Consider the following 18,975-nt stretch of genomic DNA (forward strand, 5'->3'; position numbering starts at 1 on the left):
TTTGATTATTTATAATGTTTTACAGGGCTCCTCTTCTTACATTCTTTAATTTATTTCTGTTAAAACCACTGCAAGTGGACGGTCAGTTAGCTGAGCTGTTGTGTTGACGTGGCCTTCTCTTGTAAAACTGACTAATTGTTTTCCGTTGTTCTGTTTCAGCAGCCTTTACACAATCTTCCTTTATTTGGGCTTGGCACTGGTGGTGTATGACAATTTCACACTTGTGGAGTAAAAACAGAATGGAATGGAAAAAGGGGATTCATGTAGCCAACACCATATAGTTGTGAGCATGGGAATGGACTACAATGAAGTGCACTTCCAAGACCAACCTCAGATCATTGTCTCATCCTACTTGCCCAAACTAGTTCTAGGACAGGGCCAATACCTTTTAGATTTGAGAATATATGGCTTACTAACCCATCCTTTATGAGCAACACAGATGCTTGGTGAGATGAGGAGGTAAAAAGTGCTTGATTTAAGGGTTTTAGTTTTGAAAGAAATTATAGATATGACCAAAAGGGAGCTAAGGGATTGGAATAAGGGAGTCTTGGGCATATTGGAGAACAAAAGATTTTGGTTCTCTCTAAAATAGTGGAATTTGATAAGGTGGAGGTGGAAAGATGTTGATGAGGAGAAATAGTTGATAGGGCAACTGTAAAACATAAATTCAGACCTACAAAAGAGAAAAGAATAGAAAGGGAAGAGAAGAAGAGAAAGAGAGAATCAAATGTTGGAAGAATCCAATAATGTGAGCCTGGCGGCCCCCTCTTCTTTTAATATAAAATACATGTACTAACATTTCAACACTCCCCCTCAAGTTGGGTTATAGATGTTAATCAGTCCCAACTTGTTACGTAACTCGTTATGGCACAAGGCATTTATATCCTTGGTAATAACATTTGTTAATTGGTCTCCAGAGTTTACATAAGGAGTACAAAATTCAAACTTTTCAATCTTTTCCCTTATGAAATGCTTGTCAACTTCTATGTGCTTCATCCTATCATGTAAGATGTGATTTGCAAAACAATTTTAATGTCAAGTTGATGCAAACCCCAATCATGGTTGGCTACTAGGGATAAAAGAACTCTTATTGAATTTATTTTTGCGACTGGGGCAAATATTTCAGCATAGTCCATTCCATAAACCTGTGTATAATCCTTTGCTATCACCCTTGCTTTATATCTCTCCACTGAGCCATTTGCCCTATGCTTGATGGTGAACACCTACTTACACCCAATTGGCTCTTTCCCTTTGGGAAGATCAACTAACTCCCATGTATCATTTTTGTGTAAGGTTCAGATTTCCTCCATAGCATCTGCCCTTTTAGGTTAGACCAAGGTTTCTCGGACATTCTTAGTAATAGAGACATGGAAAATGGCTGTTAGAAAAGTACGAAAAGGAGACATTCTTAGTAATAGAGACATAGGAAATGGCTGTCAGAAAAGTATGAAAAGGATAAAATCGACTACAAGAAGTGAAATGGGCAATTGGGTGTTCAAGGATGCATGAACAAGCACCCTTACAAATAGCAATAGGAGTGCCAAGGTCATCAATAGCAATAGGAGTATCACTAGAAACAACATCAATGGGAAATTGGGAACAATATCAGTGGGAGTACAATAGGAACGATTGTACCTTGTGGATTTACCTATTGAGAGTCTATTGGCATTGGATGCATAGTTTCTGGTGTTTCCACATCTTGCAAGCTTTGATGATTATAGTGATGATGGAAATGATCACTGGCAAACACTTGAAGACTGGATTGAGGAAAGGGAGTAGAAACAGGAAGATACAACTGATGTTGAACCTGCTTCTCCTCAAGTATAGCATTCTCCCCCTAAGGAGAGGTGGTGAGAAACGGGTGACTCACAAAAAATGATACATCCATGGAAATGAAATACCGTTGGGATTTAGGATCATTATACTTGTATCCCTTTTGTGAGGAAGATACTGAAGGAACATACAAGGAATAAAACGAGCATTGAGTTTTCCATGAGGAGAGTGATTCTGGACTAAACAATGACATGTAAAAGTATGAAGAGGAATGGAGAACAAGGGAGGGTAGGGAAATAACCATTGATGTGGGGCCTGGTACCATAGAAAACAAGAAGGCGTCCTATTAATTAGGTAGGTAGCTGTAAGCACACCGTCCATTTAGAACTTCTTTGGGACATTCATATGAATAGCAAACTATGAGAATCTTCAAGAAGATGACAGTTTTTTCATTCCACAACACCATTCTGTTGCAGTTTATGTGGATATGATCTTCTGTGAATGGAATTGCAAGAAGCAAAGAAGTCTTGCAAATCCCCCTTCAAATACTCATTGGTATTATTCGATTGAAAAAAATTATCTCAACATGAAACTATTTAAAACCATATAGTGGAAATTTTGTATAATTTCTGCAACCTCCTCTCTGGATCGAAAAGACAAATCCATGTGTACCGAGAAAAATTTTCAACAAACTAATAAAGTAGCAGTAACCTCCTTCAATTACAAAGGTAGCAAGGCTCCAAACATTAGAGTGAGTAATTTGATAGCTCGTAAACTACTTATCCAATGACTCACTTGAAAGAAGAAGAAGAAGAACTGTTTACACTATTAGAGAAGTAATACAGGTTCGAAGAGAAGAAAGAGAGAGAGAGAGAGAGAGAGAGAGAGAGAGAGAGAGAGAGAGAGAAGAAGAAGAAGAAGAAGAAGAAGAAGAAGAAGAAGAGAGGAGAAAAGGAAGAAGGGGTTCGGTGGTTAATGATCTGCTGTCCCATACACTTCTTTATTTATAGCTTTAGGTTCATTACAAGAATAGGACATAAATAAAATTAGAAACAATAAGGCCGGCCGACCCAATTTAAAAGAAATTAGAAACTTCTAATAAAAGAAATTAGAAACTACCAATAAAAGAAATTAGAAACAACTAGGTGTGGGTATGAAACCACACACACTAGAACCTGAGTGTGGGTATGGAACCCCACACTCGTGGCTAACCAACTATTTCTTCCCTCCCCCTTAAGTTGGGAGTAGATATTTGTCATGCCCAATTTGTGTAGATCTGTCTTCAATTTGCTTTTTGTGATTGCTTTGGTGAAGAGAATAGCTAATTGCATGTCCGAGGCAACGTAAGGAAGGCATACTTCTTGAGATGTGACTCGCTCTCGGATAAAATGTCTGTCAACCTCGATATGCTTAGTCCTGTCATGCTGTATTGGGTTGTTGGCAATATTAATTGTAGCTTGATTATCGCAATACAACATTAGAGGCTTTTCATAATCCACCTCCAACTCATTAAGCAAGGATCTCATCCATAACACTTCTACAACACCATTGGCCATAGATCTGTATTCTGCTTCTGCACTGGAGCGACAACAACATTTTGTTTCTTGCTTCTCCAGGAAACAAGATTTCCCCCCACAAATGCACAATATCTAGAGGTGGACCTCCTATCGTCGACACATCCAACCCAACCCGCATCTGTATACACTTATATTTTCATATGACCATTATTCTTGAAGAGTATACCTCTCCCTGGACATCTCTTTAAGTAGGCAAGGTTCCTTTCTATTGCAAGGAGATGGGTGGTCTTAGGAGAATGCATGTATTGACTGACAACATTGACAGCATAAGAAATATCTGGTTGGGTTAGACAGAGATAAAGAAGTTTCCCAACCAGCCTTTGGTACATAGCCCTGTCCTCAAGGAATTCTCCACTTTCTGCACTTATCTTATGGTTAGGCTCAATGGGAGTATCAACAGGTTTCACTCCTAACTTGCTAGTTTCGTCCAATAAGTCCAAAACATACTTCCTTTGGGAGATGAAAATGCCATGCTTAGATCGAGCTACCCTAATTCCTAGGAAATAATGTAACTTTTCTAGGTCTTTCACTTCAAATTTCTTGTGAAGGTGCTGCTTAAGGGTTTGAATTTCACTAGTGTCACTTCCTGTTATCACAATGTCATCTACATAGACTACAAGTAGAGTCAGGGAATGCCCTGTCTTCTTAAAGAAGAGAGTCTGATCTGACTGAGTCTGTATGTAACCGAATTTGTTCGAAGCTAGTCTAAACCTATCAAACCAAACTCTCGGGGATTGTTTCAGCCCGTACAAGGCCTTCTTCAAAAGGCAAACTTTCTTTCTTGCTTCTGTACTATAAAAACCAGGGGGTAAATCCATGTATACTTCCTCTTGCAAGTCTCCGTTGAGGAAGGCATTCTTAACATTCATATGAAATAGTGGCCATGAAAAGTTTGCAGCAATGGATAGAAGTACTCTGATAGTGTTCATTTTTGCAACAGGTGCAAAGGTTTCTGTAAAGTCTATGCCATAAGTTTGTGTGAATCTCTTTGCAACCAATCTGGCCTTATACCTCTCTACAATACCATCAACATTATATTTCACAGTAAACACCCATCTGCATCCAACAGGTTTCTTCCCTTCAGGCTGGTTAACTAGTTCCCATGTGTTCTTGACAAGAGCATCCATCTCTACTTGCATTGCTTCCTTCCATTCAGGTATCAAAAGTGCTTCTTGCACTTTTCTGGGTATAGGAATAGTAGAAATAGATGCCAAGTAAGATTTGTAGGATTTTGAGAGACAATTATAGGAAAGGAACGTGGAGATGCAATGGGTAGTGGATGAGGTGCAACGACGCTTTCCTTTACGAATAGCAATTGGAAGATCAAGGCCATCTGTCAGTGAAGGCTGAACATCTGTAATAGTGGGAGCAGTAGTAGTGTTTGGATCTGGAGCTGTAGAAGATATTGGAACTGGCCTGGATTGCTGTTGAGTACGAGAATCAACTTGCCACCACCACTTTTTGTGATACACTCTAAACTCCCTACATCAATAACTGGGACAGGTAAAGGAACTCTTGGAGCTGAAACTGAAATCCTTTCCTCACTATTCTCCCCCTGAGGAGAAGCCTTATGATAGTAGGGCGTATCCTCAAAGAAGGTGACATCCATGGACACAAAGCGCTTCTCTGAAATTGATTCATAACAACAATATCCCTTTTGATTTTGTGCATACCCAAGGAAAATATACTTAGTGGCTTTGGGATCAAACTTGGAGCGATGAGGTTTGAGGATTTGAACAAAACAAGTACACCCAAAAGTTTTGAGGGAAGTAGTGAATAGGTCCTTATTTGGATATAGAAGACTAAACGGGGTTTGCATGTTTAGGATCCTGAAGAACCCTGTTAATGAGGTATATGGCTATACGGATTGCATCTCCCAAGAAGCGTATGGGAACATTGGAGTTGAGCATGATGCTTCTGGCTACCTCTAAAATATGCATGTTTTTTTTCTCAACAACCCCGTTTTGCTGAGGTGTGTGAGGACAAGTGCTCTGATGAATGATCCCATGATCAAGGAGATAGGATGCCAAGGGTTTTTCAAAGTATCCTTGGCATTATCAGATCTAAGAATCTTGGTCTTGGTTTCAAATTGAGTTAGGATCATCTGATGGAAAGCTTTGTCAGAGAGGAGACCTCATCTCGAGAGTGCATAAGATAGACCCATGAAAAACAGTTATAGTCATCAACAAATAATAAGAAATATCTGTACCCCCCATGGTGGGAGTATGGCAGGGCCCCCAAACATCGGTATACATAATCTCAGAAGGAAGGTTGCTTCTTTTATTACTTAAAGGATAAGATGATCTACTATGTTTTGCAAGTTTACAACTTTCACATTTTAACCCAGGCATTTCTACTGGCTCAAACAAGTTTGGAAAAAGACTCTTTAAAGACCCAAAAGATAAATGTCCTAAGCGGTTGTGCCAAATCATAATCTTACTACAAGACTGAGAAACAAACAATTTCCCTGTTTCACTCTGCTCCCCTTGTGAATGTCCAGTAGGTAGACTCCATTCATCTCATGGCCATTACCAATCACCTTCTTCGTTTCCAGATTCTGAAAAATACACCGATCAGGGAAAAAAGTTACCGAACAGTTTTGATTTTTAATAATACTATTAATTGAAAGTAAGTTAGCACTAAGCTTGGGAACATGCAAAACTGAGGATAGGCTGATGGTATTTGATAATCTGATGTCTCCCTTGCTAGAAATTGGTACAAGAGAGCCATCAACAATAGAAACTTTGTCTCTCCCAGAGGATAAACAATAGGTACTAAATAGAGTAGATATGCTGGTCATATGATCTGAAGCACCTGAATCTATTACCCAGGAAGGTCTAGTATTACTTGGGACAGAAGCATGGCAAGTAGTAGCTCTTGTACTTGTATGAGCAAGGGCTGAAGTAGGCTGAGCTGAATTATTAAATTCATTTTCTAGCTTAGTCAGAGCAGCTCGGACTGCAACTAGTGTATCTAGATGAGTGCCTCTTGTGCCTGATGAAGTTGTACTATCAGTGTTGACAGCCATATTAGCATTCCCTTTCTTATTTTTGAGCTTTGCTGGAACTAGATGAGGGTCAACTTTCAACAGGTGTCCTTAGTATGTTTAAGTTTTTTGCAGTGTTCACATGCTAGGTCCTTCTTAGCTTCCTTCTTCTCCTTATCCCCCCAAGATTTAGGTCTAAGTGCTGCCAAGGCTTATTCGGAGGGTTGTTGCTGCAACATAACCTTTCTCCTAGTTTCTTCACTATGCACTAGGGAATAGGCTTGTGATAAAGTCACACTATCTCTTATCAACAACTGTTGTCTCACAATGCCATATTTAGAGTTCAGACCAGCTAGGAACTCAAAAACTCTATTAGTTTCAACCTGCTTTTTATATGTTTGTGCATCTTTCTGACTCTCCCACTCAATTGTTTCAAGATGGTCAATTTCATGCCACAGGGATTTTAAGGTTGAAAAGTAAATAGAGACCTGCTTCTCTCCTTGCCTTAGGTTTTTAACCTCACATTTTAGCTCATAAGCCCTAGTAACATTAAGGGGCCGAGAGTAGATTTCCTTCATAACATTCCCATATTTCCTTAGCTGTTTTGGCCCACAAGTAGTTTCGGCTGATGTGTGGCTGCATAGAGTTGTATAGCCATGTCATCACCAAAAATTTCTCTTGGACCCACCTAGCATAAGTAGGGTCCTCCTTGGACAGCTGCTAAAGCCTTCTTGCAACCTCCAAGAATCAGCCGAAGTAAGGATCTTTCTGAACTTTCAGCCCTAAACAATTCTCATGTGGTCGGCTGAATTAAATCCACATGAGAATCCCTAGATCTAAGGCTCTAATACCAACTTGAAAGAAGAAGAAGAAGAACTGCTTACTGTATTAGAGATGTAATACAGGTTCGAAGAGAAGAAAAAGAGAGAGAGAGAGAGAAGGGGTTCGGTGGTTAATGATCTGCCGCCCCATATACTTCTTTATTTATAGCTTAGGTTCCTTACAAGAATAGGAAATAAACAAAATTAGAAACAATAAGGCCTGCCAGCCCAACTTAACAGAAATTAGAAACTTCTGATAAAAGAAACTTAAAACTACTAATAAAAGAAATTAGAAACTACTAACAAAAGAAATTAGAAACAACTTGGTGTGGGTATGAAACCACACCCACTAGAGCTTGAGTGTGGGTATGGAACCCCACACTCATGGCTAACCAACTATTTCTTCAGACTCGATCCTTTTTTTTTTTTTCTTTCGATAAGTGGTAAGATGGTTGTATTGATAAAAAACCATAAAAGAGGGTGAGTAGCCCTCTGTCATGTACAAAAAGTGTGCCTATAAATACTTTAAGCATAAAGTATAAATGCTCTGAAACTTTAAACATAAACCAACTATTACTATAGAAATCAAACCCTATCATTTATTCGCAGAAAAATTATGAAATGGCACAAATACCTCTGATAGTGAGTCAAACCCAAATCCTGAGTATCATTATTATGTCATATCAGGAATGTTGTAAGATCTTCCTTCTAGAATAAATCTTCAAGGGTGCAAATTGATCTCTGTTGGAATGTTAACTTTATTTATATGTTTGTATTCTGCTGAGTTAGGGTCCGTTTGGACAAATTAAAGCAGTTTTTTCTTTTGCTTTTATGGTGTAACTTAAGTCAGGGCATAAAGGTCCTTTCCCTTCTAATTATGGTCGCCCTATATATATTAATATAAGCTGGCACCGTAGCAGACTCCAAATCTCTCTCTTCTCTTTTCTCTTCTCTCCTATCTTCCTCTTCTCTTTTCCTACCTCTCTTCTCCTCTGTTTGGCTATTAATATGGTATCAGAGCGGTTCTGCTAGGCCTGTGAGTAGATCGAATAAGCTTCAACCTGCTGTCTTCTTCAACTGAGATGGAAAAATTGCAAACCTACGACTGGTACAGATTTTTTTAGTGTTTTTTTCCTTTTCCTTGGTCGTGTACCAAGAAGAAACTATATGACTCCAGACTGCTGAATGTTTTCTGAGAAGCTGTGAGGTTCAAACTTCTTTTTTTTATGGATCGTGTGATCCCATGTCTGAGAATTCAGATCTGTAGGTCATGGATGACCTGATCTTTTAACCCTTGTGGAGTAACCATACTGGTTTATGACCCCTCCTAGCAGTCGATGTATTTGGGGTGTCTGGAAGTTGGTGGATTGTGACTGCTAGGTCAGATCAGCTCTGATATCATCCTAATCTTGGCTTTTTTGGACAATCTAGGTTGGTTTGTGGTCAGATTGTGTCCAGATTGTAGTGTGTGCATGTAGGCTCCATCTTTGGTGTTTCTAGGACTGTTTGTTTGGTGATAGGAGGGATCATAAGGTGTGTGTAAGGTCTGAAAGGTGTTTGAATCATGTCCTCTGAGAATTCTGCAACTTCAGGAATTTCAGGAGGTCAAAATGGAATGAGTGGGGGGATGGATATGAGTTTCCCCATGGCTGTAATCCCTTTTGATGGACTAAACTATCTTGAATGGTCTAGGGGAGTTAAACTTTATATTATTGCTAGAGGAAAAATTGGGTATATTAATGGTAAAATCAAGGAACCAAAGATTGGTAGTGCTGAACATGACAGATGGGACCAAAAAAATAGCATGGTGATGTCATGGCTCTTGGTTTCCATGCTGCCACAAGTAAAGAAGACCTTTATGTGGGCTGAAACAGCTTGTGAAATATGGGAACAAGCAAAGTCTACCTATTTAGAACAGAGACACTATGCAAAGATATATCAATTACAAGCAGAATCCTCCACTTGCAAGCAAGGGGAGAGGAGTCTCTTGGTGTACTATTCAAACTTGACATCAATTTGGAAGGAACTAGATCATTATCAAAATATGAATTGGAAGTGTGATGAGGATGCAAAGGCCTACAAATCACTTGTTTCCCAGCAACGGGTATTTGCCTTTCTTTTGGGGCTGAATCCTACATATGAATCCATGAGGGTACAAATCTTAGGAAGTAAAAACCTACTTTCAGTCCAAGAAGTTTATGCCCTAGTTCAGTCTGAAGAGAGCAGAAGAAGTGTGATGAATTGTACAGAAGGGGAACTGATTGCGCTGTCTGAGGGGATACAAGTTCAAATGTTGGAAGTTCTTTTAAAAAGGGAGATTCACAGAAGAGAGTGGATGACAAAGACAAACTTTGGTGCACTCATTGTCAAAAGTCCAGGCACACTAGAGACACATGTTGGGATCTTCATGGCAAGCCGAAATGGGCTTAGGAATTGAGTAAGAAGTTTGATCCAAGTAAGAAGCCAACCCAACAGAGTCGAAAGAAATATAACTCAGCAAATGTGGCATCTCAAGAGACTAGTCCCATGGTACCCCAAGAGCGACACTCTGGTTCTGACCCCAAGGAAGAGATCATCAACTCCTTTCGTGACCACTTGGAATTATATGGTAGGATACTTCGCCAAATGGATTTTGGCCCTACTCCTTCCTCCTTTGTGTCTACATCAGGTAACACTGCCACTGCCTTCCATGTGCCATCTCATACATCTGATTCCCCTTGGATAATTGACTCTGGAGCCTCAAACCACATGACTTGTAAGTTAAATTTATTTCAGGCATATAACCTCCTCTTTGGGAGAGATAAGGTGAGACTGGTTGATGGGTCTTATACCACCATAGCCGGTCAAGGAACCATCTCCCTTCCTCTTGGTCTTGCTCTCTCTAATGTGTTGCGCATTCCTAAATTACCTATCAATTTACTTTCCATTAGTAGTATTACTTTCCATTGGTAGAGGAAGCATGGTGGATGGCCTCTACGTGTTGGAGAATAAAGCTGGTCTTGTGGCTATAGAGTCTTTAAGTTCTTCTAAGAGTCATGCCTACTTGTGGCATAATCGTCTTGGTCACCTTTCGTTTGAGTCTTTAAAACTTATGCTTTTCAAGTTGTTTAAGACTTTGTTAGTTAGTAAATTGCAGTGTCATACATGCCAATTGAGCAAACATTGTAGAAATTCATTTCCTTTAAGAAATAAAAGATCTTAATTTCCTTTTCATATTGTCTATTTTGATGTTTGGGGGCCCTATTTCTCTACCTACTGAGACTGGATATAAATATTTCATTACTTTGATCGATGACTACTCTAGATATACTTGGGTGTATCCTATGCGATCTAGAGTTGAAGTGCCAAAGATTGTGAAAAACTTTCGACGAATGGTTTTCACTCAATTTCAAACTGAAATTCACATTTTCTAGTTGGACAATGCAAAAGAGTACTTCCATAGTGATCTCACGGAGTTCTTTGCTTCGTGTGGATCTCTTCATCGAAGCTCTTGTGCTAAGACACCTCAACAAAATGGTGCTGCTGAAAGGAAAAATCGTCATCTACTTGAGGTAGCTCGTGGTTTATGACTTCATATGAATGTTTCGAAACGTTTTTGGATGGATGCTGTTTTGTGTGTTGCATATATCATCAATCATATGCCATCTCGGTTACTAAAGTATAAGCCCCCACATTAACTCTTGTTTCCTATAGCTCCGTTGTCCCCCATTCCAATGTGTGTCTTTGGGTGTCGTTGCTTCGTTCATGACTTGTCTCCTACTCGCGATAAACTCGACCCCCGTGCCACTACTTGTGTTTTTCTTGGTTATCCATTATCTAAAAAGAGTTACCGCTGCTATGATCCTGCTTCATGAAAGTATAATGTCTCAATGGAAGTATCATTCTTTGAGAGTCAACCCTTCTTCTTGGTTTCTACTCAGGGGAAGTGTAGGGTTAAGGAGAAACACACTAAGGTTCAATTACCTCTTCTTCCCAACCCTTCTGCATTTCGGGTCTTTCTTCGCTGCCATAAGAGCCAACAGAGTTCAAGAGCCGTGGAACCTGAAACTATGCAACCAATATCATCGGATTCTCTAGAGGTAGATCCTCGTCATCATCCAGGTACACTTGTTCCCATTGATATGCCTGCATCTCTTAACATTGATCCTCCTATTGTTAATGATCTTGATGTTCCTTTTGCTAAGAGAAAGGGTGTTAGGTCTTGTACTACTAATCATCCTATCTCTCACTTTGTGTCCTATGATCATATTTCACCTTCATACTTTGCATTCCTTTCCTCTATTGACATTGTCTCTGTTCCTAAGAATGTGGCAGAAGCTTTATCCAAACCTGAATGGACAAATGCAATGAAGGAAGAGATTAATGCCTTACACAAAGATTAATGCCTGAAGGGAAGGAACTAGTGGGTTGCAAGTGGGTATTCATAGTAAAGCATAGATCTGATGGTTCAGTAGAAAGATACAAAGCTAGACTGGTGGCCAAATGATTTACACAAGTGTATGGAGTAGACTATGCAAAGACCTTTACTCCAGTAGCCAAGATGAATTCAATTAGAATCCTCCTCTCACTGGCAGCTAACCTTCATTGGGAACTTCATTAGTTGGATATCAAGAATGCATTCTTGAATGATGACCTAGTGGAAGAGGTTTACATGACTCAACCTCTAGGTTTCTGTGCCAAAGGTAGTGAGGAGAATGTGTGCAAGTTAAAAAAATCTTTATATGGGTTGAAGCAATCACCTTAGGCCTGGTTTAGTAGGTTTCAGTTAGCAGTGCAATAGATGGGATCCAAACATTGCTAGTCAGATCATACTTTATTTGTGAAAAAAGGTGGAGGGAAAATTGCAGCTTTAATTGTCTATATTAATGACATAGTAATCACAGGAGACTGGAAGACTAAAATACAGAAGCTGAAGAAATTCCTAGCCACTCAATTTGAGGTGAAAGATCTAGGCCCCTTACGTTATTTTCTTGGATTTGAAGTTGCCCACTCAAAAAGGGGCATCTTTATTTCCCAAAGAAAATATGTACTAGATCTATTAGAGGATACAGACAAGTTGGGAGTGAAACCAATTGATTCACCCATTGAACCCAACCATCAGCTAGGAGGCAGTCAGGGGGAGTGTTTAAAAATGCAAAGAAGTTCCAGAGACTTGTAGGGAGACTCTAATATTTGTCTATGACCATACCTGATATTGCCTATGCAGTGGGTGTTCTTAGTCAGTCCATGCATAATCCTAGGAAAACTCACTTTGAAGCTGTAGAAAGAATCCTTAGATACCTCAAGTTCCCAGGAGCTGGTTTGCTTTTTTAGAAACATGGGCATTTGAAAGTGGAGGTGTATACAGATGCTGATTGGGCATGGGCAATCAATGACAGAAAATCTACTAGTGGGTATTGTACCTTTGTGGGAGGAAACCTAGTCACCTGGAGAAGTAAGAAGCAAAGTGTGGTGGCTAGATCCAGTGCTGAGGTAGAATACAGAGCCATGTCTCATGGAGTTGTTGAAATGATGTGGATAAAAAATTTGTTAGGAGAGTTGGGTTTTGTAGTTAACAAACCTATGTCACTCAACTGTGACAACAAGGCTGCTATCAACATTGCTGCTAACACAATCCTCCATGATAGAACAAAACATATTGAAGTGGACAGGCATTTATTAGAGAAAAACTTGTGAGCGGAGAAGTGTGCACCCCTTATGTTAGTTCAGAGGAACAACTTGCAGACATCTTCACCAAGGGCCTTCAACACATGCGGCATAATAATTTGTGTGACAATTTGGGCATTATTAACATCCATGTCCCAACTTGAGGGGGAGTGTTGGAATGTTAACTTTATTTATTATGTTTGTATTCTGCTGAACTAGGGTCCGTTTGGACAAATTAAAGCAGTTTTTTCTTTTGTTTTTTATGCTGTAACTTAAGTAGGGGCATAAGGGTCCTTTCCCTTCTAATTATGGTCGCCTTATATATATTAATATAAGCTGGCGCTGCCAGCACTGTAGCAGACTCCAAATCTCTCTCTTCTCTTCTATCCTCTCTTCTCTCTTCTCTCCTCTCTTCCTCTTCCCTTTTCCTACCTTTCTTCTCCTCTGTTCGGCTGTTAATAATCTACTAATAAAGTGGGATATTGTGTCCAGAAGCAAGGTTGAGGGGGTCTAGGTTTTGGTCTCCAAGCTCCCCTGCAGAAAAAAAATTCTTCCTCTCCAGTTTTGTGTGGAAATAAGAAAGCAAAATTGGTTTGGTTGTGTAATGCCTTTGCAGTCTGTTGGGAACTTTGGAAAGAAAGGAACACAAGAATTTCTGAAGACAAATCAAGAAGTAAAGAAGTGATTTCTTCAGTTATAGGGAAGATAATCTTGGATTGGATATTGATTCTTCCAGAATTTTCAGATCTCTCAACAGCTTCTTTTGGGGCTTATTTTTGGTCTTCATTGGAATTAGACGTGGGGATTTGATGTATTGTTCTCTCTCTCCTGTTCTTTGACTTCTTTCATTGGTGATTCTCATCACCCTTTGGATTGTACTCCCTTTATCTTTTAATGAATTTTATTTTTATTTACTTACAAAAAAAACTCCTCATTGTTGGGGCAAGGCACTGTGGCGTTTCCCTGTCGATACAGGCAAATTATGACCTGATGTGATTAAAAGCATAGTGGCTGTGCAGAAGACCTTTATTGAATATTGAAGCGGAAGAGTGTATTTTGCTGTAAAGCAGGTAGAGAAGTTGAAGATATCAAGCTACTGCATGGGATGAACATTGGTGGAAGGAATGCAAATGCAGGAGATTCACAATGGAATCATATCTTTTGGCTTTAACTAAAAATCCAGTTGGAGTCTGTCTCTTTAAAAGGAATTTGGGGTGTTCCTATTCCTCCAAGGCTACATGTGCTTTGATGATGAGGAGAATGTGAGTCATTTGTTCATATCCTATAGGGCGACTGATTTTATTTGTTGTTTCTTTTCTTCTCTCTTTGGATTAAGGTGTTTCTAGCCAAGGATTTCGGGTGATTTTATTTGGAAGAAATAGTCCTTTTTGCTTGTTATCCATATCGAAAAGCTGAATGTTTTGTGGCTTGATTTTATGTGGTAGTTGGTAATAAGATGAACTTAAATGCAAGGGACCTAGATAGACTCTTTTTCCTTGACTTGTTTGTTTCCTTGTTCTGATTTCAAGAAAAATGAACCATAGGCACAACATTTTCATTTATGCTTTGTTTTCAAATTAAAACATCATTTTATTGTCATGTGTTCTCATGGTCGAAGAATTGTTTTGTACAGTAAAGAGAAAACTGGCATAGATCGATTTTCACTACGACAAGCTGTAATTTTTCTCTGCGCAACAAATAGACCAGATGAACTAGACCTGGAGTTTGTCCGTCCTGGGCGTATTGATCGTCGTCTATATATTGGTTTACCTGATGCCAAGCAGCGGGTGCAAATTTTTGGTGTACATAGTGCTGGAAAACAACTTGCTGAGGATGTAGACTTTGGGAAGGTTAGTTATGGTTGTTGTTTTACAATTTAAATTTAGCCTCAGCAATGTGCTTGTCAAGAACGTGATTCTAATTTTTGGTGTCATTTATTTTAGGGCCTGATTTGGTTCATTCCGTTTTTTTATCCTAGTGAATAGACAATAGCTATATTTATAATCACAAATCCAAAAAGATAATTCCTTTTTTTTGTCATTTCAAATATATACTTCCTAAGGATTAGGGATGTGCCCCATCATAAAGAAATAGTTGTTCCTGAATCACCCCTTATTTTAACTTGGTTCAACTAAGCAAAGCCTCATCTCAACTATGCATGGTCCACCACATGAGTTCTTCATCATTTCACCTTATCATTCTATCAATGGCTATAACCTGGTTAAGCAATGGACCCTCGACTCATTTAGCACTATCACAACTGATGTTCTTTTTGGCCTTCCTCTTTAGACCCTTTAACATTCATTAGATTACTTTCACTGGTACAGTAGGTGGTCTTTCATTTACATGTTTGTAGAGAAACTGAACTGTGGGGCCACTTTGTCCATAGGGTAGCTGTGGGGCCACTTTGTCCGTAGGGTAGAATGTACCTAGCCAATTTGTTATGTTTTTCTGTTATTCTAGTTGTTATTTACTTTTCAGTTTTATATTGTTAAGTGTTATGATGTAAACACCAAGGGCAGATGTGTCCTTTCATGTAACTAGCATAGCATATAAATATTAAGTTGAAGTGGCAGCGGCAGGTTAATTAGAATCTGTCCTTCCTTTCAAACCTATGTTCTACTGCTCTCTCACTAATCTTTCTCCTCTTTCTTCACTTTCTCTTCTATTCAAACCTGAAATTCCAAGACTGATAGCAGTCTTGATCATCTTCATGGTATCAGAGCCAAGTTAGGGTTTCTTATGTGAGTCTAATACCAGCCGACCACATGAGAATCTCCTAGGACTAGAAGCTGAAAAGGTGGAGTTCGCAAACTGATTCTTGGAGATCGCCAGAAGTGCTAGCAGCTGTTGGAAGTTTTGTTATGGTTGTAGAGTATTGGTGGTCAGGAAGGATCAGAGAAGACTAGGGTTCGGGTAACCCTAGAAGCCAGCGAACAATTCTTTTCTTTAAGTCATTTACTTTTCTAAGAAAAGATATGTTGGACCTATCTGGAGAGGAAGGCTGAACCATTCTAGGTTTTCATCTCTTCGATTCACTAGGGTTTTACAGCGAACCCTACTGTTCTACTGTGATTAAAACCCTACTGGTTTACACCGAACTGTCTCAGCCTTGTTTCCTTCTGCACTAGAGTTTGAAAGTGATCTTGCGGCAAGCCCTAGTGCTGGACTGAACCTTGTGATCTACCTAGAGTTGTCCTCAAGTTAATTGTTGGCATTGATCGGATTCTAGGGTTTCATATTAACCCTATTGCAAATCTATCTATACAGTACTGATTAGATTGTGCAACTGAATTGATCACTTTAAGGACTGATTAAAACCCTAATTCTGCAAAGGCAAATCAGACCTCCTTCTAAGCTGTTTTTCAGAGTGTTTTGGGGTTTTCGAACTCTCTTAAAGGGGTTAGAGCTCTACGGATAGCCATTGTTGTGTTTGTTAGTTGGTTTCATATCAGAGTTATCCCAGTTGTGCACATACACTGTGAATCAAATCAGGCCTATTCTGTTTTTTTGTTGTGATTGGTAGTCCAAGTGCTGTTTTAAGACTTGACCGAGATGGAGTTTAAAAATCAGGCAGAAGGCAGCTTTGGGAGCATCAGTTATGGTAGTGCTTCTGAGATGGGTGGTCAGATTACAACCGTAAATTCAGGTACTACTGAACCTTGTTGGGTAATAGATTCAGGTGCATCCGACCACATGACTAGCTTGCCTTCACTGTTTACCTCTTACCATTTGTCATCTGGTAGGGATAGAGTATCTATTGTTGATGGCTCCCTGGTTCCTATTTCTGGGAAGGGGGACATTAAGTTATTAGATACGATCTCCTTGCCTTCTGTCTTACATGTTCCTAAGCTTGATACTAACCTCCTTTCAGTCAGTAGTATTACCAAACACATGAACTGCTCAGTAACTTTCTTCCTTGATCGGTGCGTTTTTCAGGACCTGGAGACGAAAAAGGTGATTGGGACTGGCCGTGAGACGAATGGGATCTATCCGCTCGGGGAGAGTTCTCATAGGGAAGAGTCAGTGGGTAAGAGGTCACTTGTTTCCCAGAGTGTGAGTTCGGTTATGCTTTGGCATAACCGATTGGGTCATTTGTCTTTTCGATCCTTAAAGAGTTTGTTTCCTACTTTGTTTGAGTCTGTTGAGTTGTCCCAGTTGCAATGTGAAAATTGTGAGTTTGCTAAATATTGTAGAAACTCTTATTCATTGAGTAATAAAAGGAGTAATCATCCTTTTGATCTTGTGCATATGGATGTTTGGGGGCCATATCACATTCCTTCTATGGGTGGGTACAGATATTTTTTGTTATTTGTTGATGACCATACCCGGTTTTCTTGGGTTTATCTTATGCGTTCACGAGATGAGGTTCCCGCCCTGACCCAAAACTTTCACCAAATGATCCTAACCCAGTTTGATGCCAAGATTAAAGTTCTTAGATCTGATAATGCAAAAGAGTACTTTGATAAGTCATTGGCATCTTACCATCTTACTTATGGGGTTATCCATCAGAGCTCTTGCCCTCATACACCTCAGCAGAATGGGGTTGTAGAAAGGAAGAATAGGCACATCTTGGAGGTGGCTAGAAGTCTTATGTTTACCTCCAATGTCCCTATTTGCTTCTAGGGTGATGCTATCCTCACGGTGGTCTATCTTATTAATCGGATTCCTTCCCGGGTTCTTGATTTGCGATCTCCTTTTTCCCTTTTATACCCACATGAGGAGTTGTTTTCTATTCCCCTTAAGACATTCGGTTGTACCTGCTTTGTTCAGCTTCTCGGACCCCATCACTCCAAGTTTGAACCCAATGCCTCCAAATGCATTTTCCTTGGTTATGCACGAACTCAAAAGGGGTATTGCTGCTATGATCCTGTCTCAGGGAGGAAGTTCGTCTCCATGGATGTCACTTTCTTTGAGGAGACACCCTATTATCCTCGGGTTTCTCCTCAGGGGGAGAGCAGTGAGAGTAGGGGTTTAAGTTCTTGCCTTCAGGGGAAGAGCAGTGAGAGTAGGGTTTTAGGTCCATGTCTTCAGGGGGAGAGCAGTGAGAGTGGGGTAGTTCCTTTACCTATTCCATTGGGTGATGGGAGCTGCAATGGTGAGGGTGGCTAGAGGGATCAGGAGTTGAGGGGGAGTTGCAATGGTGAGGGTGGTCAGAGGGATTAGGAGTTGAGAGTCTATCACAAGCGGTGCAGGCAGGTTGATCCCGATCATCAGCAGTCCAGGCCAGCTCCAATCTCATATGCGGCTCCAGGTCCAGGCATTACAGTCCCAGGACCCATAGAGACTTCTTTTATTGTTGCCATTTCACCTCCTACTGATGACCTTGATCTTCCGATTGCAGTTCGTAAAGGGAAACGACATTGTGCCACATCTACAGCCCACTGTATTTCCCATTTTTTATCCTATGATTGCCTATCTCCTACCTATAGGTCCTACCTTAGTTCCATTTCCAATGTTCCTATTCCAAGAACAGTGCAAGAGGCCTTATCAGTCCCGGAGTGGAGAGGTGCAATGCAAGTTGAAATGGATGCTCTGTTGAAAAATAATACTTGGAAGCTAGTTGACTTCCCCAAAGGAAAGAAACCAGTTGGATGCAGATGGGTATTTACTGTAAAGCACAATGCGGATGGTTCCATTGAGAGGTACAAAGCTCGGCTAGTTGCAAAAGGGTTCACTCAGACTTATGGCATAGATTACTTGGAGACGTTTGCCTCGGTAGCCCAGATGACCACCATTCGGGTTCTATTATCTCTTGTAGCAAGCTACACTTGGTCTTTGTACCAAATGGATGTTAAAAATGCCTTCCTGAATGGGGACTTGCAGGAAGAGGTTACATGCAGTTGCCTCTTGGATACTATGATACAGAGACAGGTAAGAAGGTCTACCGACTCAATAAGGCATTGTATGGTTTGAAGCAGTCACCTAGAGCTTGGTTCGACAGATTCAAACTAGCTCTTGGGAAGTTCGGTTATGTACAGGCCCAGTCAGATCATACACTGTTCATCAAGAGGGCGGAGTCTTCACTGACACTACTTGCAGTATATGTTGATGATATTGTGGTGACAGGAAATGACAGCCATGAGATTGAGTCCCTCAAACAGCTCCTTCATCAAGAGTTTGAGGTGAAAGTTTTGGGTCCACTACGGTATTTTTTTGGTATTGAGGTTGC

The 18,975-nt window shown here is 40.1% G+C and overlaps 1 protein-coding gene across 1 annotated transcript in view; it reads left to right on the forward strand.

Moving 5' to 3' along the window:
* FTSH12 (FTSH protease 12) overlaps positions 1–18,975 on the forward strand; it is a 113,572-nt gene that overhangs the window by 44,393 nt on the left and 50,204 nt on the right. Inside the window, exon 10 of the mRNA XM_088955336.1 lies at positions 14,437–14,653. Coding sequence (XP_088811462.1) covers positions 14,437–14,653 — 217 coding nt within the window. The remainder of the gene's footprint in view (positions 1–14,436; positions 14,654–18,975) is intronic.

Source organism: Nelumbo lutea, chromosome 7, assembly GCF_056320005.1.
Source record: "Nelumbo lutea isolate HS-2025 chromosome 7, American lotus-T2T, whole genome shotgun sequence".
Classification (NCBI taxonomy): domain Eukaryota; kingdom Viridiplantae; phylum Streptophyta; class Magnoliopsida; order Proteales; family Nelumbonaceae; genus Nelumbo; species Nelumbo lutea.